This window comes from Bubalus kerabau, chromosome 19 (assembly GCF_029407905.1).
Source record: "Bubalus kerabau isolate K-KA32 ecotype Philippines breed swamp buffalo chromosome 19, PCC_UOA_SB_1v2, whole genome shotgun sequence".
Classification (NCBI taxonomy): Eukaryota; Metazoa; Chordata; class Mammalia; order Artiodactyla; family Bovidae; genus Bubalus; species Bubalus kerabau.
In genome coordinates this window covers 16,561,522-16,584,252 of record NC_073642.1, presented here as the reverse complement: position 1 = coordinate 16,584,252, position 22,731 = coordinate 16,561,522, and the positions used below count along the sequence as shown (strand labels likewise).

Genomic DNA, 22,731 nt, shown 5'->3' with positions numbered 1-22,731 from the left:
AGCTTGATAGTTATCACGCCAGATTTTAATTGCCAGTTTTCTTGTTTCCCTCTTTAGTTTTGAGTTTCTTGAGTGTGAGCCCATTCAAGTCTAAATCATGGTGACTGCGTAGGTGCGACTTTTGGCGTAGTTTAGATCACCTGGTGGATGAAGCACTGGGCTTGAGGGTAACTGAAATAAAGTGTTTGTAATAATAATTCCACCCCAGGCTCTGGATCACCAATGGCTTCTGTTTCCTTAAAGGAAGGGTTCCACAAGCTACTTCTGTTAACTTTTCTTTCAGCCTTTGAGACCTCCTGAGTGAAGCATCTTGGACCAGTTCAGTATATAAATTAGAGATAGGAGGAGATGATTTATATAAAAGACTCATAAAATATGCCTTGGCATTTTCTCCTTTTAACTCTCCTTTTATAACTTTGGCTTTTTATAACTCACTTGGAGATACATTTTAAGGTCTGTTGGTGTCAGACCTTTTATGATTTATGGCCCTTCTTTCTCACCCACCTTTGGCAGAACATTAAAATATCACCGGAGGCCTCATCACCAGCCCATTACTGTATTAAAGAGAAGGATATATTAAGAAGAGCAAAGACCTGAGACAGGCTCCAGGAATAGCTTTCCTGAGTAAATACAGTCAGCATACATATTACATTACTTTTGAAATCAGAGTCATCTTCCTGTAACAAAAGGCTTAGTGATCAATTTCTCCATAGAAGTAGGAAGAGTTCAGTGGTAGCTTTTGGAGGCCGATTCAAATTTAACCCTAAGAAAAACTGTTGAAAACAATTTGGCTTTCTTGATCAGGGATTCTCACATTTCCTAAAGTGTAATAATCTGGCATCTTCCTTTGGTGATTATAGTTCAAGAGGTGCAGGTTGGAATGAAGAGAACTCCCATCTTTTGTAATAACCTCCTATTTTATTCTTTATTTTTTGGTACCTAAGTTACATCAGTTTATTTTAACTTTTAAAAATTGGAGTATAATTGCTTTACAATGTTGTGTTGGTTTCTGCTGTGTAACCTTATGTATACATAAATCCCCTGCCTCTTGAGCCTCCCTCCCACCCCTGCCCCCGACATCCCACCCCTCAAGGTCATCACAGAGCACCAGCCGAGCTCCTGTGCTTCATAGCAGCTTCCTGCTAGCTATCTGTTTTACACATGAAAAGTGAAAGCATTAGTTGCTCAGTTGTCTGACTCTTTGCGACCCCGTGGACTGTAGCCCACCAGGCTCCTCTGTCCATGGGATTCTCCAGGCATGAATACTGGAGTGGGCTGCCAATCCCTTCTCCAGGGGATCTTCCCAAGCCAGGGATCGAACCCGTGTCTCCTGCACTGCAGGCAGATTCTTCACCATCTGGGCCCCCACACGGTAGTGTATATAGGCCAATGCTACTCTCCCAGTTTGTCTCCCTATTTTATTCTGATGCAAGTGTTCTGGAGACTTCTCCTGAGACTGCCCCAGGCCTTCTTATTGCTGAGAGGTCTTTTTGTCAAAGCTAATAAGACGTGGTTCTAGGTTAGGGTTCTCAGCAGAACATAGCTGAGAGTGAAGAGTAAGGGGCCCTGGCCATCATGTGTGCTCGTGGGCGGAATGACCTGGCGGCCCTGAAGAGCAGCAGCGGTCCTCAGTGCCCTGTGCTGCCTCTGTCACTGGGTCCCCACTGAACCGGAATTGTCTGTTGGCTCCATTTCTTTTTCCCATTAGGCTTGAGGGCAGGGACCATGTCTTTTCTGTCTGTACTCTTAGCACCTAATACCACGCTCGGTAAAACTTTTGTTTGAGACTGAATCAGTGAATGAATTGACAGATGAATGAATGAATGGGGTTGAGATTCTTCACAAATGAAGACACAGCAAAGGTTTCTCACTTAATAGCTTAACCAACCTTGGGAAATATAACCAGTAGAGGCTGATGTCCCTGTGTGTGAGTCTATGTTTTTAAGTGTCCTGTTGCTTTTTCGTTTTAAGTTTATGCTGTCCATGGGGTCGCTAAGAGTCGGACATGACTGAACGACTTCACTTTGACTTTTCTCTTTCGTGCACTGGAGAAGGAAATGGCAACCCACTCCAGTGTTCTTGCCTGGAGAATCCCAGGGACAGGGGAGCCTGGTGGGCTGCCGTCTATGGGGTCGCACAGAGTTGGGCACGACTGAAGCGACTTAGCAGCAGCAGCAGGAGTTGAAGACGTGCAACAGCTCCGGATGTGGGCTGGGCTTCACAATCATCCAGGGGTTTTACCTCTTATTGGCTGTTTCGGTTTTAAGTGAAAAAGTATTATATACACTTGGTATAAAGAAAATTTGTCTGAGCCCGGTGGGCTACAGTCTGTGGGGTCACAAAAAGTCAGATACAGCTGAGTGACTAACACTTTCCCTTTCAGCCCCCAATGTACCTCCCCAGGGCCGCACACACCTGCCTGTGTCTGCGGCACTCTCTCCAGGTGTGTGCTCTGCACTTGCAGGTGTATGGGCCTTATCCTTTCTCACACGAAAGAAAGTCACATGCTATAAATATCATGCTGCATTTCTTTTTTTTTCAGTTAACAATACATCTTAAACATGGTTCCAGATTAAGACACACAGATCTGCCTGATTATTACAATGGCTATGGGTGCTCAGTTGCTCGGCCGTGTCTGACTCTTTCCGACCTCATGGACTGTAACCCATCAGACTCCTCTGTCCATGGGGTTTCCCAGGCAAGAATACTGGAGTGGGATGTCATTTCCTTCTCCAGGGGCTCTTCTTGACCTAGGGATTGAACCTGGGTCTCCTGCATCTCCTGCATTGGCATGTGGTTTCTTTACCACTGTGCCACCCCATGGGTTATTGTCTATGGGGTCGCAAAGAGTTGGACGCAACTGAGCACCTGTAGCCATTATAATAATTAGGTGGATGGCTATGTGTGGTACCTGTCTATCTATCCATTCTATCATCTATCTACCCTATCTGTCATCTATTATCTGTTTCTCCTATCATTTACCTGTCCCCTATCTATTATCTATCGTCTATCTATCTATCTTTCTAGTAAGCTATTCCTGTTATCAGCAATGTTGCAGTGAAGATCAGTGAATGGATTTCTTTGAATGCATGAGCAAGTATGTGCATGACAGATTTGTAGAGGTGGTATTCCTAGGTCAAAGGGATAGTGCATTTCAAATTTTGCAAAGCTGCTCTCCACAGAGCCTGAACCAATTATGTTCACCAGTGTGGACGACATTGCCTGTATTCCCCCACGTTTTTGTTGGTTCAATTTTAAAAACAGAAATTCTGAGGCCCTCAAACATCTATTGCCTTTAAACCTTTCAAGACCAGGTAAGGGATTTTCCTGTTTTTTAAAGCTCCTAAACTGAGATATTATGAATATATTCATGTCACACTATTTCATCTTTCCATGATTCTGATGCAGAATCTGCTTTTGGGAATCGTAGATTGATGCCTAGAACTCCATGTGTACCTGGACTAAACGTCAGCTCCCACGGTCTTGAGGCTCCTCTCTGTTTATAAATACACGGTGAAGAAAAGGGGAACTAGTTTGGGTTGAAAATAATGTGCTAGAACCTTTTAGTTTGCAATTCTTCTTCTGCCTTTCTGTGTTTTGTGTTTGAGTCTCAAGTCTCCTTTTTTCTCCTGGATGAATCATTTGGGGGCTATTTCTTTTCCCCATAGGTTCACAAAGATGTACTTTAAACATGTACTCTTTGAGGACACGTTATTTGACGAGTGCTATTTTGAGGATGTTACATCGACTGATACCTATTTCAAAAACTGCACCATTGAATCGACCATCTTTTATAACACAGGTAAGAGCGTGAACAGGGTAAGCTTGGTGTCTAGAAATTGTCCGACTGCTCAGCCATAAGCTTTAGGAATAGTAAAGTATTCACTGGTGTGTGTGCTGAGTCTTGGGTTCTTGCCCCAGGCAGGGCACAAAGAAGTTGCTGTGCCAAATCATTTAATCTGTCTGAATCCCAGTTTGATCTCATGTAAAATAGAAATAGAAGCACTGGGCAAGTGTTCTGATCTCAACAAGACTGATGCTGTATGCTCAGAGTCTTTGGTAGGAACAAATTATGACCCAGATTAAAAAAAATAGCATTCCAAGAGGGTTACATTTTATGCCTGGAGTGCATTCTTGAAGACCTAGCATAATTTGAAAATTATAAAATTCTCACAATAATACATGAAAAGGAAAGACTGCATCTTTTCAAGCTTCATGCATGAAATAAGATAAGAATATTTTAAAATTGCCCCATTTCAGACTTCTATGATTTAAAAAAAAAATCACAAAATTCCACCTCTCTCTCACTCCTCATTATTTTTACTGCTCTCATTATGAATTAATACCAAGTGGAGCTGGGTTACAAGGAAACTAACTGAGCTTTACCAGGGGCTTCACTGATACTGTCTCAAGTAAGAAATGTACCAACATCCACATCTTACAACTAAGAAAACAGAGGCTTAAGCAACTTACATTAAGGCCACAGATAACAAGTTGGGGAAGCTTGGCTTCATCCCTTAACTGTTAAACTGTAAAGTCTGTGAGGCTTCCTCTGAAATACTTGCATTGTGTCCGGATCAATGCTTTCTCCCTGGCATTGGCACCATGGCACAGTTTAATGCGAGAACCTCTTTTTCCCCTTCATGACGCCAGTCTCAAGCAATTCAATATCTGGTCTCTAAATAGCTCTTGGTCTTTAAATAGTCCATTATGGGACTTAAAAAAATATTGGTGAGTTTTATACATTTCATCTTTGGCATATCTTTTATTTTCTTCTTCTTTCAATGTCAGCAAGTACATTTTATTTATGTAAAATATTTTAGGAGTTTGCAAGATAAAATCTGCTATTTTATATATGTATATATATATAATTCTATGAATATATATATAGTCATAGAATTTAGTGACACTTAAGCCCAAGTAATTTTATGTGTCTGTATACTTCGTATGTATGAACTATATATATATATATATAGGCTTCCCAGGTGGTGCTAGTGGTAAAAAACCCTCCTGCCAATGCAGGAGACATAAGAGCCACAGGTTCAATCCCTGGGTCAGGAAGATGCCCTGGAGGAGGGCGTGGCAACCCACTCCAGTATTCTTTCCTGGAGAATCCCTTTGGACAGAGGAGCCTGGAGGGCTATAGTCCATAGGGTCGCAAAGGGTTGGATAACACTGAAGCAACTTAGCATGCACACACACACTATATATATTTATATGTTCCCACATACCACAATATGACACAGATGTTCATACACACTACACATAATTCATGAACATATATACACTACATACCGGCACACATTATATATACACAGGTGCAATCAAGTCTGTATGTTCACACTTATACGTGTGTGTATAGACATGGGCAACATATCAATTCATTTAGTAGGGTCTGTCCTTACTACTCTTCCTAGCATTTAAGAAAGTTATAACACTTATATGTGATTATTGCAAAAATTCAAACATTAGGAAGGAGGCAGAGTTGAAATAAAACTTTGTTTCCATCTGGCCCTTGATTTCTGATAGTGTTTCCTCTTTTTCCAGAGGGAGCTGCTATGTAACAGTGTCCTTGCAAACCTTTTATTTACATAGGTAACATACATGTTTGTTTAAAAGTAAATTGATTATATAGCTCATATTGCTGTGCCACTTGCTTTTTTAAACTTAATACGCCATAGATATGCACCGTCTAATGTGGGAGGTGAGTGAGTGAGAGCTCAGTTGGGTCTGACTGTTTGCGACCCCATGAACTGTAGTCCGCCAGGCTCCTCTGTCCCTGGGATTTCCCAGACAGGAATGCATGCCCTCCTCCAGGGGATCTTCGTGACTCAGGGGCTGAACCCAGGTCTCCTGCATCTCCTGTGTTGGCAGGTGGATTCTTTACCACTGTGCCACGTGGGGAGATTGGGATTTTGCAAACACTTGTAATCATGAAATATTAGAGCTGGGAAGCAGTGGTCATCATTAGGTGTTTCCTCCGACTTTATAGGCAGAAGCTCAGGGGGGTTAAAGAGGGCCAGCCACTGAGCCAGTTCCCAAACCCAGGTTTGCGGAGAGCCTATACAGTGATCTTTCTTCTAGAACAGCTGATGTTAGAAGGTACCAGAGAACATGAAACTGGTTCCAAAGCAAATGCTTATTATTACTTTTTAAGACTTTATTTTTTTTTTAAGAGAAGTTTTGGGTTTACAACAAAATTAGAAGAAAGATACAGGAATTTCCATGTGCTGCCTACTCACACACCATAGCCTCCGCCATTATCAGCATCCCCCACCAGGGTGGTACCTTTGTTATAATGAATGAACCTACACATCATCACCCAAAGTCCATAGTTCACGGTAAGGTTTATTATTTTTTTGCATAGTAAGGCTTTTGTTTTTAAATTTTAAAGTTTTGAATCGGAGGATAACTGCTTTACGATGCTGTGCTGGTTTCTGCTGCACAACAGCCTGAGTCAGCTCCATGCGTGCATACGTCCCTTCTCTCCCGAGCCTCCCTCCCACCACCCCGCCCTCTAGGTCAGCCCCGAGCCCTGAGCTGAGCTTCCCTTGTGGTCCAGCGCTTCCCACAGCTCCTGTCTCACATGTGGCGGCGTGTGTATGTCAGTGTACCGCCCGATTTGTCCCCTTCCTCCACCCCCAGTCCACACGCCCATTCTCTGCATCTGTGTCTCTGTTCCCGCCCTGTGAATAGGTTCATCTGTAGCATTTTTCTAGATTCCACATACATAACGGTGCATTTATTTATGAAGCACCTGCCACAAAAGAGTAAATCAGAATTTAAAATTCTGCCCTCTTCACATTTTTATTCTTTCTTCACACATTTCTGCCCAAGCTTCTAAGTCTCAAGGTTTAGTTAGAGATAGGAACAGACTTCCAGAGCAATAGGCGAGGGAAAGGTCTTTGTTCTTGGTGTAGTCCATTCAATGGGCTTGGATACATGAATAATATGCATCATTGTAACATCATGCAGAGTATTTTTACTCTACCTAGTAATCTATTTCCTGCCTAACCCCCACAACCACTGAGCCAATGGTGTTTATTTAGAAGCATGCTCAGGTTTCTGCAAGGGCGTTGGAGTGACTGGCTCAATCTGCACCCAGTTCTCTGGTCATTCGCCTCTTATAAGCTGGGAATCCTTGAAGGAGTACCCCAGGCAGGGTGGCCTCAGCGTCATATTGTTGATACAAACAGGGCTGTTACCTGGCTTGAAAGATGTTCTACTTGCACATGTCCCTCAGTGAATGTTCATTTCATTTCCCCTTGCTTAGAGAAACTTACACAAGTTGTTACATTTTTAAAGAGTTCTTGCTACATCCGTACCTTGCCCCCATTGTTCCTGTTGTCCTTCAGTTCCTAAGTCACGTCCGACTCTGACTCTGCGATCCCGTGGACTGCAGCACGCCAGGCTTCCCTGTACTTCACTATCTCCCAGAGTTTGCTCCCATTCACGTCCACTGAGTTGGTGATGCCATCCAACCATCTCATCCTCTGTCGCTCCCCTCTCCTCCTGCCCTCAGTCTTTCCCAGCATCAGGATCTTTTCCAGTGAGTAGGCTCTCCACATCAGGTGGCCAAAGTATTGGAGTTTCAGCTTCAGCATCAGTCCTTCCAATGAATATTCAGAATTGATTTCCTTTAGAATCAACTGGTTTGATCTCCTTGAAGTCCAAGGGACCCTCAAGAGTCTTCTCCAGCACCATAATTTGGAAGCATCTGTTCTTTAGCGCTCAGCTTTCTCAATGGTCCAACTCTCATATCTGAACAGGACTACCGGAAAGACCATAGCTTTGACTACACAGACCTTCGTCCACAAAGTGACGTCTCTGCTTTTAAATATGCTGTCTAGGTTTGTCATCACCTTGACTTTGTCTGATTGCCAGGGGGTGGTGCTGCCTGCCCAAGGAAGGGGAATAACTTCAATCCCTGCCTCTGCCCCCAATCTCCCCAGCTCTCTCCCCCCTCTTTCCCTGTTTCACATGAACCACATGTTTCCTTCTCTCCGCAGACCTCTATCAACATAAGTTCATCAACTGTCATTTTATCAACGTCACCTTTCTGGAGCAGAAGGAGGGCTGCCATATGGACTTAGAGCAAGACAACGACTTCCTGATTTACCTCGTCAGCTTCCTTGGCAGTCTGTCTGTCTTGCCTGGGAACATCATTTCTGCCCTGCTCATGGACAGAGTTGGAAGACTCAAGATGATTGGTGAGTTGTCAGGGATGTCACGTTTGTATTCTACTGGGCTAGGGCAGAGGCTTAAAGTGGAGGAAAAGCAGTGGGATTTCCCTTTTCTTTTTCAAGAAAACTCACACAGGAAACCATGTAGGTAAGATGGATTCTGCTGGTATAGAACCAAGTCTGCAAAACCCCAGGGCACCTTGGAGATCTCTGAGATCCCTAGTCCAGGTCAGGCACAAGCCTTCATTTCCTGATTCAGTAATTCTGTCACAGTTACGTATTCTATTAGCACTTCAGTAGGATGTTATACACGTCTGCTGTACCCACTTTGTATTCCTCTTGGTGGAAAAATACACTAAAATGCTTTTAAATGAGCATCACTTTCATTTGATGATCTTAGGTGAATCTTGTTACTTTTTATTATTTAATAGTAATAACATTCCAGGCTTTGGAGTTGGACAGGCTCATGTTGGAATCCTATCACCTAAAGGCTCTTTGACTTTGGACATGTTCCTTTACCTCTCTGGGCCTCATTTTATAGATAAGTAGACTTATGATGAGCTGGCAGGGGTTTGTGAGAATTTAACACAATGCACCCAAAGCATCTCCTAGTGCTTGGTGCATTGCAGGTTCTCATGTCTGCCTTGCTTCATTCTGCCAGATTTGCAGCAGTTTGTTACCAAAACACAAGCCAGGCCTGGTAAACAAGAAACAAAATATATATACACCCAGAGCCAGGGTAAACGTGGGGCTTCCCAGGTGGCACTAGTGGTAAGGAATCCACCTGCCAGTGCAAGATATACAAATAATACAAGTTCAGTCCTTGGGTCGGGAGTGGGAGGAGGAATGGCAACCCAATCCAGTATTCTTGCCTGGAGAATCCCATGAACAGAGGAGCCTGGCAGGCTACAGTCCGTGGGGTCATGAAAGAGTTGGACACGGCTGAGCGACTGAGCACAGCACAGGGAAAATGTACACAGAAGAATATGGTCAAGGGGCTTCCCTGGTGGCTCAGTGGTAGAGAATCCGCCTGCCGAAGCCGGAGACAAGGGTTCGATCCTTGGTCCAGGAAGATCCCACGTGCCCTGAGGCAACTAAGTCCATGCGCCACAACTGCTGAGCTTGTGGTCTAGAGCCTGGGAGCCACAACTACTGAAGCCTGTGCGCCTAGAGCCTGTGCTTTGAAACAAGAGAAGCAATGAAGAGTGGCTCCCACTGTTGCAGCTAGAGAAAAGCCCACGCAGCACTGAAGACTCAGCACAGCCAAAAATAAATTAATAAAATTATTAAAGAAAGAATATGAGTCAAGGCCAGGGGAGGAGGAGCAGACAGTATGCTGATACACATGCCATGAGTTCGGCCCCAGGGATGTAGTTGTCAGGGAAAATTAATTCCAAGATCCTAGCAGCAAGGCTCAAAGGACACAAAATAAATTGCAGAGTCTCTTTGTCAATAAGTAGTTGCATGGATATTTAGAATGGTGAGCCCAAGACATGCCTGCGGTTTCTGCTTTTTAATCTCGTCGAGACAATGGTGATGTCTCAGGCATAGCAGACTGAACTGTGTCCTCTTGAGCCACAGTGTTCTGGTTAGAACTGAAACCTGATGTGGGAAGATGGTGGCTTATCAACTTCTGTGATGTCTGTGCCCAGCTCGGTGTCTGCCACTGAGTCATGGCTGAGTCACGCTGTGGGACTGAGAGAATCAGCGAAGATGACCTCTTTCCTGGATGAGTTGGAGGCACCAAGTTTTTCAGCAGGAAGGTCCTGCAGGGCGGTGTGGTGTCAGAGACTGGCGGCTGGGAGTCAGCTGGCCATCTCGGCACTGGCTTTGTGAGTCTGCACGACTTCCTCGACTGCTCTAAGGTTCTCTTCCACGAAGGTTAAAATAATACCTGTTTGCTCCAGTGAGAGGAAGTGTGTGACATGTCTGCCACTGGCCCTTTTTCTAAACTTTGGAAATATTAGTATGTAATGAGCTAGACAAATAGCGTGTTTCAAGCAGTCTCTGTCGGTCTGTGTAATAACAACGTAGAGAAGAAAAACAGGCGTCTGAAGCCATACATTTTTACTTGGCACTTGAACTAAATCACTTGGAGTGGCTCTGACAGGTCTATTTTTATGGGGAAAAAACCCCACAGTTTTGGAGAAGAAAAGAGCAATCTTCGTACAAGAAAGTGAGTTTCTTGTTCTTTTTTTTTTTTTTAATGATTTATTTATTTATTTTTGGCAGCGCTGGGTCTTTGTTGCTGCACACAGAGCAACAGGGCCTGGGGTCTGCTCTCTAGTTGCGGGGCACAGGCTTCTCGTTGCAGCAGCTTCTCTTGTTGCAGAGCGCGGGCCCTAGGATGCCTGGGCTTCAGGAGCTGTGGCTCGTGGGCTCGGTAGTTGCCTCTCCCAGGGTCTAGAGCACAGGCTTAGTAGTTGTGGCACATGGGCTTAGATGCTCCATGGTTTGGGGGATCTTTCTGGACCAAGGATCAATTCTGAGTCTCCTGCATTGGCAGGCAGATTGTTTACCACTGAACCACCAAGGAAGCTCTCTCATAAGGTACTGAATGTATTTCCCTGTCCTATATAGTAGGACCTTGTTTATCCATTCCGTATATAATAGCTTCAGGTAAGTAATATTTTTCTTAATTTAAAAATTTCTTTGTTTATTTTATTTTCGGCTATGCTGGGTCTTTGTTGCTGCATGCGGGCTTGCCCTGGTTCTGGCGCGCAGGGGCTGCTCTCTAGCTGTGTGCGTGGGTTCTCACTGCAGTGGCTTCTCTTGTGGCAGAGCATGGTCTCTAGGGCCCGAAGACTCCGTAGTTGTGATGGAAAAGTTTAGTTGTCCTGAGGCATGTGGGATCTTCCTGCACCGAGGACCGATCCCGTGTCCCCGGCGTTGGCAGGTGGATTCTTAGCCACTGCACCACCAGGGAAGTCCCCGGGAAGTGAATTTCTATCACAGGTCTTTTAAGTCCTAGGGTTGAATAGTGAATTCTGTGTCAGCTCCTGGAGCAGCTGAAAGAGTTCTTGGGAGATGATGGTGGATGAAGGGTTGGGGGCGGGGGGGGGTGCCCCTGTGAACGAGAATGGACTGCCCCCCTCAACCAAGGGTGCAGGGAGGGCTGAGCACAGGGAGCAGGTGGGGCAGGGAGAGAGCACATGTCCTTTCCTTCTCCACGGAGTCTCTTCTTGTCATCATGAATGTATCCCAGCTGAAAGTAGAGTTCTCCAATGCTAACTAGTCATACTCCCCAAACTGGATATCTGCAGCTAATACTTACCATTCATCATTCTTTATATGTTGTTCAGTCACTCAGTCTTGTTCAGCTCTTTGAGATCCCATGGATTGCAGCATTCCAGGCTTCTCCGTCCTTCACTATCTCCTGGAATTGGCTCAAACTCATATCCACTGAGTCAGCGATACCATCCAACCATCTTGTCCTCTGTCGTTCCCTTCTCCTCCTGCCTTCAAGCTTTCCCAGCATCAGTCTTTTCTAATGAGTCAGTTCTTTGCATCAGGTGGCCAAAGTATTGGATCTTCAGCTTCAGCATCAGTCTTTCCAATGAATATTCCGGGTTGATTTCCTTTAGGATTGACTGGTTTGATCCCCTTGCTGTCCAAGGGACTCTCAAGAGTCTTCTCCAGCACCACAGTTCAGAAGCATCAATTCTTTGGCACTCAGCCTTCCTTATGGTCCAACTCTCACATCCGTACATAACTATGGGAAAAACCATAGCTTTGACTATATAGACCTTTGTCTTCATATTTTCATCTTTTACTAATGTCTGTTTCATTTCTGAGCAAGACTGTTAAAAGCTCATACAGTGTTCTTTTTGTATCTTTAGAAAAAGGTCTGGTGTACAGAGTATCAGCTGCTATATTCTCAGGGCCCAGTACCTACCTGGTACTCAGTTAGTGTCTCGATGTGATGTGGAGTGATCTGTTTTGAAATTGCCTTTCCCAAGACCCTCAGACAACCCCCCAGTCAAGTCTGCTGGAGCATCATTTATCCTGCTTACTCTGCCACTGTGCCCTCTTCGGGCCAGAATTGTGCCTTGTTAACAGCAGAGAAGAAACTTTTCCTGATGAGCCTGTTATTCCTCATTTATTCAGTTTAATAAACATTAATTTGTCCAGGACAGCTCTCCACCAGGCTGTGTGGTCAGCAATGGGAATACGATGCTAACTGAGACAGACCCCATCCTTGTGCTTAAGGAACAAATGATCTGTTGGAGAGATAGACATAAACTAGAAATTTCATTGAACCAACACTTAGGAAGTGCTTATTAGAGGTCAGATTTTGTTCCAGGCATTTTGTAAATATTAATATATTTAACCTTCACTGTAACCCTGTGATGGGGAAAGTGAGACAGCTCAGGGAGGTTGAGTGTTTCACTCAAGATCACACAGGGGCAGCTGGGGTTGACCTCAGGCCTCTCCAAAACAAGGAGAATAAGGACTAATGATGAGAGTGGAAGAACTGGGGACCAGAGGGATCTATAGTGGGAAGACTCAACATAGTCAATCCTAAAAGAAATTAATCTTGAATATTCATTGGAAGGACTGTTGCTGAAGCTGAAACTTTAGTACTTTGGCCACCTGATGTGAAGAGCCAGCTCACAGGAAAAGACCCTGATGCTGGGAAAGATTGAGGGCAGGAGGAGAAGAGGGGGACAGAGGATGAGATGGTTGGATGGCATCACTGACTCAATGGACATGAGTTTGAGCAAACTCCAGGAGATACTGGAGGACAGAAGAGCCTGATGGGCTACAATCCAGCGAGCGGGGGGAGGGGGGGTCTCAAAGAGTCAGATATGACTTGGCAACTGAACAACAGCAATGGTTCCCTATGATTTCTTTGATGATAATATTTTGTATTCAATAAACATTGTACACCAAAGCCCATGGCTGGCCACTTTGAGCAATGCATGCATGTTGACGATACAGTTCTCAGGGCACTTGTGGTCCAGTAGATAGCAGTCTCCTCCCACTCTCGTTCTCTCCTCACTGTTGGAAAGAGGTTAGCATGCTACCCACAGCCCTATCCTTCCCCAGAATCAGCAGAATGCAGGTGGACAGTTACCATCCCCCAGCTCGTCAGCAGGGTTTGGCATGAGTCTCAGCGGCTCCGGGTCTGATGGCGAGGCTCCAGGCACAGGTGCCGCCCCTACCCAACCCAGGGAGGCACTTGCAGGGGAGGCCAGACCAGCATTCTGGTTCCTTCGCAACCTGAAGAACTCCCTCCTCCAGGCTCCTGATCCCTGGTGGGGACTCCTCTTTGTTTCCCAGCTGGTTGGTTGGGACCTGCTTATTTTCTTCCTTTCTGCCAACTATTCCCACCATATTTTCTGACACACTCTTGATCCCTGCCTTGCACCCACTCAAGACTTCCTCAGCTCTTCTGGGCTGGATGTGTTGAATTTGGGTAGGGTGCGACTTAGCCTTCCTTCAAGGGGATCTCTTGTTATTAACTGTGTCACCCAGAGTCCTGGTGGGAAAAGGAATTCACCCAAGATAGTTCTGGTGAAGACTGTAGGATGGAGCAGTGTTTAAATGTGTGGGCAGGGTTATGGGGATAGATGAGGTTGATGAGACACCCAGATACTAGTGACAGTGGGCAGCAGGCTCTATCTCCAGGGACAGAGGGAGAAAACAGCAGTAACTGAACCAGAGAGAGCTAGAACCAAGGAGGAGGAGGCATCCGGGAGAAACTATAGTCCTGGAGGGATGGAACATTTGCCCCAAAAAGGGCTTATAAAGCAGGCTGGGAACTGGCATGAAATACCCCGAGCCCTTTCTCCCTGCAACTGACAAGGGAGCCAGCCGCAGGCATGCCGTCCACAGGGGTTAGCTTCCTGGGGCACAGGGCAGGGCTGAGGAGGGTAGCTTAGATATATCTGGGATGCAGGTGGCATACATAAGAGTGCGCACCGGGGCTCTTGATCAGGTGTTCTTCTGTAACCGGTGTCCAGTTGAACTTGAGCTCCATAAGAATGGAGTCTTAAAAGAAAAGATGATTGCCTATGCTCTGTGACAGCCTGGAGGCGTGGGATGGGGAGGGAAGTCGGGGGAGGTTTAAGAGGGAGAGGACATGCGTATGCCTGTGGCTGACTCGTGTTGATGTGTGGCAGAAACTGTCACTATATTGTAAAGTAATTATCCTTCAATTAAAACTTAAGGGGCTTCCCTGGTGGCTGGGTTGGAAAAATCCCTGGGAGAAGGCAAAGGCTACCCACTCCAGTATTCTGACCTGGAGAATTCCATGGACAGTCCATGGGGTTGCAAAGAGTTGGACAAGACTGAGTGACTTTCACTTATACTGCTGGCTCAGCTGGTAAAGAATCTGCCTGCAATGTGGGAGTCTTGGGTTTAAAAAATTAAAAAAAATTTTCATTTATTTATTTAGTTTTGGCTGTGCTGGGTCTTCGTTGCCATGCCGGCTTGTCTCTAGGTGCGGCAAGGGGGAGCTCCCTCCTTGTGGAGCACGGGCTCTAGGGCAACAGGCTTCAGTATTTGTGGCTCCCAGGGGCTCTGAAGCAGGGCCTCAGTTGCCCTGTGGCCTGTGGGAGCTTCCTGGGATCAGGGATTGAATCCGTGCCTCCTGCATTGGCAGGCAGATTTGTTACCACTGAGCCATCAGGGAAGTCCCAAGAAGGGAGTCTTCTGACATTGATGAATTTCAGGCACCTTAGGACGTCTGGCATATATTTTCTGAACTAATATCCACCCTCTCTGCCTTGTCTTCAGTTACTCTGGGCTGGACAGTACTCAGTTCAGTTCAGTTCAGTCTCTCAGTCGTGTCTGACTCTTCCTGACCCCATGAACTGCCACACGCCAGGCCTCCCTGTCCATCACCAACTCCTGGAGTCCACCCAAACCCATGTCCATAGAGTTGGTGATGCCATCCAACCATCTCATCCTCTGTTGTCCCCTTCTCCTCCTACCCTCAATCTTTCCCAGCATCAGGGTCTTTTCAAATGAGTCAGCCCTTTGCATCAGGTGGCCAAAGTATCAGAGTTTCAGCTTCAACATCAGTCCCTCCAAAGAACACCCAGGACTGATCTCCTTTAGGGTGGACTGGTTGGATCTCCTTGCAGTCCAAGGGACTCTCAAGAGTCTTCTCCAACACCACAGTTCAAAAGCATAAATTCTTTGGTGCTCAGCTTTCTTCACAGTCCAACTCTCACATCCATACATGACCACTGGACAGTACTAGGGAGGGAGAATCTTGAAATCCTTCCTGGGGGCTCATTCTGGTGACATGACCCATGCAGAAGGCTCTAATTCCATGGCTGGGGTGCCATGTGGGGGTCCAAGCTGTGGGCTCTGTGTGTGGAGATGAACCTGCTTTTGCAGGTGTTGTCTGACTTGGATTTCATGTTTCTTTCTCCTCTGATCTCCCTGGGCAGGTGGCTCCATGCTTATCTCTGCCGTCTGCTGCTTCTTCCTGTTTTTCGGCAACAGCGAGTCCGCGATGATCGGCTGGCAGTGCCTGTTCTGCGGGACCAGCATTGCCGCCTGGAACGCGCTGGATGTGATCACAGTGGAGCTGTATCCCACCAACCAGAGGTCAGCTCCTCTCTGCCCTTCCCTTGGGACTTGCTTGGGCTCCTTTAGCCAGGAGTCAGCCTTCCCCGAGATCCTCCACCGCGGCCGTCTTGGTCTTCTTGGAGTTTGATGGACCAAATGTCTCTTGGGCTGTTGAGGCTTGGGTGTGCCCAGAAGCTGGCATAGGCCTGGGCTTGGGAAGGCTAAGGCTTGATAGAGTGGGTTGGATGACAAGATGTAAAGGACCAGGGCAAACCTTGTCCAGGAGAGAGGAACCAGGGCCAAACCTATGTATGTGCCACCCGAAGGGAGGTGAGAACAGAGCTGCCAGTGGGACATGAAGGAGACAGGAAGAGCTGGACAGACAAAGCGTGGAGCAGAAATAAAGGTGAAAGGAGGCACGATGGTTAGGATTTGCAGAGAATGTGGCAGGAACGTGCAGCGTTTATTTTCTTTCGTGCACACTCTTTAGGAAGAAGTCTAGTTTAAAGGCATAGAGTCAAGGCCCATTGCTTAGCAGGTAGTTTCTTCTAATGGAGGGGGAATTTTTTTCTTCTGTGGATATTTTTTTTATTTAATAGATAAGTTACACAGACAGTGTAAAATCAGACAGTGAAAAAAAAAAGATTTACAATGAAAAGTTCAATCTTTCTTCCACCATAGGCTGCTAGTTCTGCTCTCAGAAGCAGCAATTGCTACCTGTTTCTCGTGTACTCGTTAGAAATAGTCTTTGCATAAATGGGAATGCATGTGTGTATGTGTTTGTGTGTGTATGTGTTTGTGTGTTTTGCTACCATCTTTGTGTGTATGTTACCATCCCGCTTTTTAAAACCAAGATGAGAACATGCTAACATTCTATGCCATGCTTTATTCTCACAGGCACATGTTTTGGAGATTGTTCCATGTCACTTTCTCAGTATTTTAAATGGATTCATAGTATGTGGAGGGGGGATTTTTCAGGACTGCATGTGAGTGGCTCTTGGGCCAGAAATGAGTGTGAAGTGGTGTGGAAGGCAAGTAAATGCAATTCTGCAGAAAATAATGATATTCCCAAGATTGACGACAGAGGTATTGGATTACAGGTAGCTATGGAAAAGCACAGAATACTGTATTTGAAACCTCTTCTGTTAATCAAAGAACTTCTATTACAAAAAATAAGAGGTGGAAATTTACTATTTCAGTTATATGTGGTTTTAAATCCAGGGAACCTAAGGGAATTATACAAAGAGAGTAATAGAAACAATAAAATAATTTGGTAAAATGGTCAATAATAAAACTGACATAAGAATTTATAGATCTTTAAAAAGATCAAATATTAACAATAAAATGAAATTCATTTAATAATGGAAGAAATCATAAGATATTTCAGAATCCATTTGATGAGAAAACTGAAAAGCTTATGTGAAGAAATCGTAAAACTTTACTGAGAGATATAAAATAAAACTTAAATATATGTCAATATGTATCTAAGAAGATTTACTCTCACAAAAATGTTAAGTATTTTTCAGCTTTTGAAGCATTCATTCACAACTCTATGAGATTTTTTTTTCCCACCCTGAGAAACTCGAAAAAAATGACTGTAAAGTTTATTTGGAGAAATACACATATGAAAATATCCAAAAAATTCTGAAAACAAAAAGACTGGGGTTGGAGTTGGCAAAAATGGATAAAGAAAAAGTGTGGTATGATTATAGAAAAAATGTAAAAAGAATTTAAAGTAAAAATATATATATTCTTTATAAATTTGTGGTATGAAATAGAGACAGTTTACTTAATTTATAGTGACTTGGAAAGAAAGCTATGACAAACCTAGATAGCATATTAAAAATCAGAGACATTGCTTTGGTGACGAAGGTCTGTATACTCAAAGCTATAGTTTTTCCAGTAGTCACGTATGGATGTGAGAATTGGACCACAATGAAGGCTGAGTGCCAAAGCATCAATTCATGCTTTTGAACTGTGGTGTTGGAGAAGACTCTTGAGAGTCCCTTGAATTGCAAGGACATACGACCAATTGATCCTGGAGGAAATTAACCCTGAATATTCATTGGAAGGAATGATGCTGAAACAGAAGCTCCAGTACTTTGGCCACCTGATGTAGAGAGCCAACTCATTGGAAAAGACCCTGATGCTGGGAAAGAGTGAAGGCAGGAGGAGAGGGGACAACAGAGGATGAGATGGTTGGATGGCATCACTGACTCAATCGACATGAATTTGAGCAAACTCCAGGAGGTAGTGAAGGACAGGAAAGCCTGGGGTACTGCAGTTCATGAGGTTGCAAAGAGTCAGACACGACTGAACAACTGAAAAACAACAAATTCAGGAGACATACGAGTCAAGGGTTTGATCCCTGGGTTGAGAAGATCCCCTGGAGAAGGAAATGGCAACCCAATCCAGTATTCTTATCTGGAAAGTTCCAATAGTGCTTAGAATATTGCCTCTATACATAAATGGAGTCAGAAGACAATTGATGGTTAACAGTAGTTATCACTGGGAAGTGTGGTTAATACCAATTAGGATTAGGTTCTTCCATGAGTGAGAGACTCCAGATGTTAATAAGACAGATGTAGGAAGATAGGAACTGTAGGCTCTTTTTATCTTGTTTCTTCCTCTTTCATGACCTCCGTCATGGTCTGCAGTGAGACCATCTACATTCCAGGAAGCAGGATGGAAGGAAAAAGGACTCTTTAAAAACAAAACAAAACTTTTAATTTTATATTGGAGTATACCCACTCCAGTATTATTGGGCTTCCCTGATAGCTCAGTCAGTAAAGAGCCTGCCTGCAATGTGGGAGACCTGGGTTTGATCCCTGGGTTGGAAAGATCCCCTGGAGGATCCCTGGAGAAGGGCATGGCAACCCACTCCAGTATTCTTGCCTGGAGAATCCCATGGACAGAGGAGCCTGGCTGGTTACAGTCCATGGGGTCACAAAGAGTCGAACACGACTGAGCGGCTGAGCACACAGCACATAGCCAGTTAGCAATGCTGAGATAGTTTCAGGTGAATAGCAGAGGGACTCAGCTATTCATTCACATGTATCCGTTCTCCCCAAAATGCCCCTCCCATCGAGATGGCCACATGACATTGACCAGAGTTCCCTGTGCTATGCAGTTGGAAAAGACCACTCTTGACATCTCTTAAGGAAGTTTCTCAGGAACTGCCACTTGTACTTATATCCCATTGGCTTCAACTTACTCACATGGCTAGGCTCGGAAGCACGGGAGTCTGGGAAATATAGCCTTATATCTGGAGATCTGCTATTTAGGCAGAACTGTTTTTGCCTCAAGAAGGTAGAGGAGTTATTAATGGGGAACACTTACACTTTCTGCTTCATCCTTTTTCATTCTTGCAATATGTCACAATACTCAGGTACTTGTGTGCATGCTAAGTTGCTTCAGTTGTGTTTGACTCTTTGTGAACCCCATGGACTGTGGCCTGCAAGGCTCCTCTGTCCATGGGATTCTCCAGGCAAGGACACTGGAGTGGGTTTCTATGCCCTCCTCCAGGGGATCTTCCTGATCCAGAGATCAAACCTGCCTCTCTTATGTCTCCTGCATTGACAGGTGGGTTCTCTACCACTAGCGCCACCTGGGAAGCCTGTGAACAACTCAAGTTGGAAGGAAATACTCCAAAATGTTAATAATGGTGATTCCTTGCAGTGGTGAAGTTACAAATTCTTGTATCTTTATGTTATTCTGTATTGCCAAATTAGGATAAAATAAGAATGTGTTACTTTGATATTTAGGGGAAAAAATTCCCTCCCACACCTTCACTATACTTCTTTATTATTATTATTATTTTTTGCTACAGGGATTCACTCCAACAGGGTTTTTATTTTTTTTAAAAAGCTTTTTATTTCGTGTTGAGGTAGAAAAGAATGTGTTGATTAGAAAGCAATGTTGTAGTTCCAGGTGAACAGCGAGGGGACTCAGCCGTACTTACACATGCATCCTTTCTCCCCCAGACTTCCTCCCGTCCAGGCCACACTTCTTTAACAAGGGAAAGAAAGAACCCAGTCCCACACATCTAAGGAGGTCTAGTTTGTATTCTTCAGAATGGTTTACTTTCTCCTTCTTTTACAGGGCAACAGCCTTTGGCATCCTCAACGGGTTATGCAAATTTGGTGCCATCCTGGGAAACACCATCTTCGCTTCTTTCGTTGGGATCACCAAAGTGGTCCCCATCCTTCTGGCGGCCACTTCTCTCGTTGGGGGTGGCCTGATTGCTCTTCGACTGCCAGAGACTCGAGAACAGGTCCTGATGTGAACCACCTACCAGGGAAAGGAAATGTTGGAAGAACCCCGTCTGGGCACCTCAGCGGTGCCCTCACTTCCTGTCTGTCACTGTCCGGCGGACACCTGGATAGCGCAGGAGGAAAAGTTGAACTTGTGACCCCTAGCTTAGCACCCATTTCCGCTGTCTGTATGTTTGTAACTCAGGTGACTGATTTGGGGGTTTCCTGAGCTGTCCTCCCATAGAATCTCAGAACTCCATGCTTGGCTTCTAGTGTCCCCAGCCCAAGGGGGAGAGCACCCCCCAGTGGGAGCACACACTAAGCAAGGGGTGTGTATTTCTGCAAGTGAGGTACAAGGACTTTCTTGCATTTCAAAATGAACTTGAGAAACACTCACGTTCCTCCGTAAAGTTCCTCGGAGCCCAAGGACTTAACAAATGGACTTGGTGGGGAAGTTGAGTCATCATCTGAATTCTGAAGTACATATGATACATATATTTTTGCAGTTAAAGTGTCACTTCTCATAGTGTCCATTTGAAAATTGGCACAATAGCATTGAAGATACTCTGATATAGGAAACCAAATATTTGAGCAATATCTGTAGAAATCTATGTCACCCCCTCCAAGAGTCCTAAGTTTTCCATGATGATTAGGGGGTAAATTGAAGAATAATATTTATTCCTATTTTGATCTAGTCAAAAACACTTAAGGGGATAGGCATTCTGTAAACTAACTTTGTACATAATTGTCTTTGGGTTTCATTTGCAGAAAGGTGTCTGCAAATATTTGCCAGCATTTAGCCATATTTGGAGAGGAGTTGGTGTTTGAGGTCCCAGGAAATTGGGGCTGATGGAGTGAAGTGCAAGCACAATTTCTTATAGCCATTTAACTTGCTGGCGGGAGGATGCACTTCATGAACTCACATTGCACTGTTCATCTCGTTCTGGCTCTTTTCTTCTCGTGGGGGAGGAATTATTTCCTCTCTTACATAGACTGCTGGTGAAACGCAAGCTCAACATCGTCCATCCTAGCATTTGACGTGCCTGCTCCCCCAGAAGCAACACAGAAAGTGTTCCGTGGCTCCTGCCGTCGTCTTTGTAGGCAGGAATGAGATGTGGTGGGCATGGGGGATGGAGGGCGGGGTGGGGGAAGGCAGCCGCAGGCCTTCAAAGTGTAGACTTGGCAGTGAGACACGACCGTGTTTATTATAATGGTCAGACCCATGGAAATCTATTCTGTGTGTCTCGGTTCTGTTTCTTTTTGAAGCAGACATTGGCATGGGAGTTGGGGAGCGCAGGGGTTGTCATATATGTTTTTCTTCAGTCCTCACAAGGAACACTTTCCTGAGGTCTAGTATGAAACGTGAATGGGAGTGGGGTGGGGGTGGGGTGAGGAACTCAGGACAAACTGCTTTGGCAAAGGTCAGTAATAGATTGAAGTCTTGAATCCATGGAAAAAGAACAACTGTCTCACCCATCAGAACCGTCTTGCCTAGAAGGGACTGTGAGCTATAAGCCCTGGGTCCTGGAGGTGAACCCTGAGGCCAGATGGACTTCAGTCTGCAAGAACTAGCCCTTTGATTTGTGATGCTTTCAATTCTATGAAGTGCCAGGCTTTTGCTACCAGAAACCTCAAAAATTTAAAGAAGAATAAAGATGGCAGCATTGAGTGTATTTTCTGTTTTGGAGAAACACTTAGGCCCCGTGATAGCTTCCAGCCATCCTTTCATTATTCTCTGGAGTTGAAGGTGGAGAGGAGAAAGTAAATTCCTGGCACCTCTCTATCCTTGATCTGCAATCAGTTTTAATGATGAAAAGGTTTTCTTTGCTTCTTTCGTCCACTGATAATTGGATCACCATTTTTTTTTTTCTGTGCAGGGAAGGAAGACTCATCAACTCTGGTTTGATATCCTGACTCCCCCAAATGTGTAAATGTATCATTGTGTATTAGTGTTTTTCTCAGTTTGTTACAGGAGTTACCTAACATCAGTGCTACATCAATAATGAGAGGATCAATGTAACATAGCTGTAATATACTTGCTTATGATACAAAATACACTAGGTTCATAAAAGAGAACGGTGTAAACTGGGATTACTACCTCCCTTATAACATGATTTTTCAGTGGGATAGTACAATTCGATGAACAGTTACTGCTTAAGAAATTTATAAGGCAGCAAAAGCCTGCATTTCTAGTTAGGATGAATCTTGTAAATCTAAAGCCTGATTCATATTTGAGCATTGGGATGGCTGCGATGATTTGAGGTAAACTCCATTTGATTCCCAAGTTCTCACTTCTGCATTATCCTTATGGCTCCATACACCAACCATCTAGCCAACCAAGGGCAATTCCCATCTCATCCATCACCCAGGCCTTTGTAAAGGTACAGCCATGCTCTGCAGACTTTTCCAATGCAGGATTGTCTGGCACTGGGACCTGGCCACTTCTTAAATGCTGTCATTCCTGCTGTGATAAATGTGTCTTTAAAAATAGTCACTTTGGCAGGTCATTGGGGGATAATGTACAGCATTCCTGGCCAGGCGCTTCTTTTTCATTTCACGTTCTACCCTGAGAAACTCCCTATGGCATTAGTGGAGAATCAGAAGGATGAGCTGTCCCTCGTTGAGCAAATCTGTTTGCGGTTCATGATGTATTTTTATGATGCCCAGTTTGGGAGGAGTTGCTTTTAATGGTCTCAGCTGTATTGTGTCATCTCTTGATGCTGATTTCTCGATCTTTTGTTTTACTGGAAATAAATAGTGAAAGGGGTGTG

General features: G+C 44.7%; 1 protein-coding gene across 3 annotated transcripts in view; it reads left to right on the top strand.

Moving 5' to 3' along the window:
• Window positions 1–19,992, top strand: part of SV2B (synaptic vesicle glycoprotein 2B) — a 94,803-nt gene extending 74,811 nt beyond the window's left edge. For 2 of the 3 annotated variants that reach the window (XM_055555843.1, XM_055555841.1), the window contains 4 exons: window positions 3,669–3,802; window positions 8,010–8,210; window positions 15,587–15,746; window positions 19,809–19,992. In XM_055555843.1, coding sequence (XP_055411818.1) covers window positions 3,669–3,802; window positions 8,010–8,210; window positions 15,587–15,746; window positions 19,809–19,992 — 679 coding nt within the window. The remainder of the gene's footprint in view (window positions 1–3,668; window positions 3,803–8,009; window positions 8,211–15,586; window positions 15,747–19,808) is intronic. The other variant, XM_055555842.1, reaches the window with a different exon arrangement.
• Window positions 19,993–22,731: the final 2,739 nt, after the last annotated feature.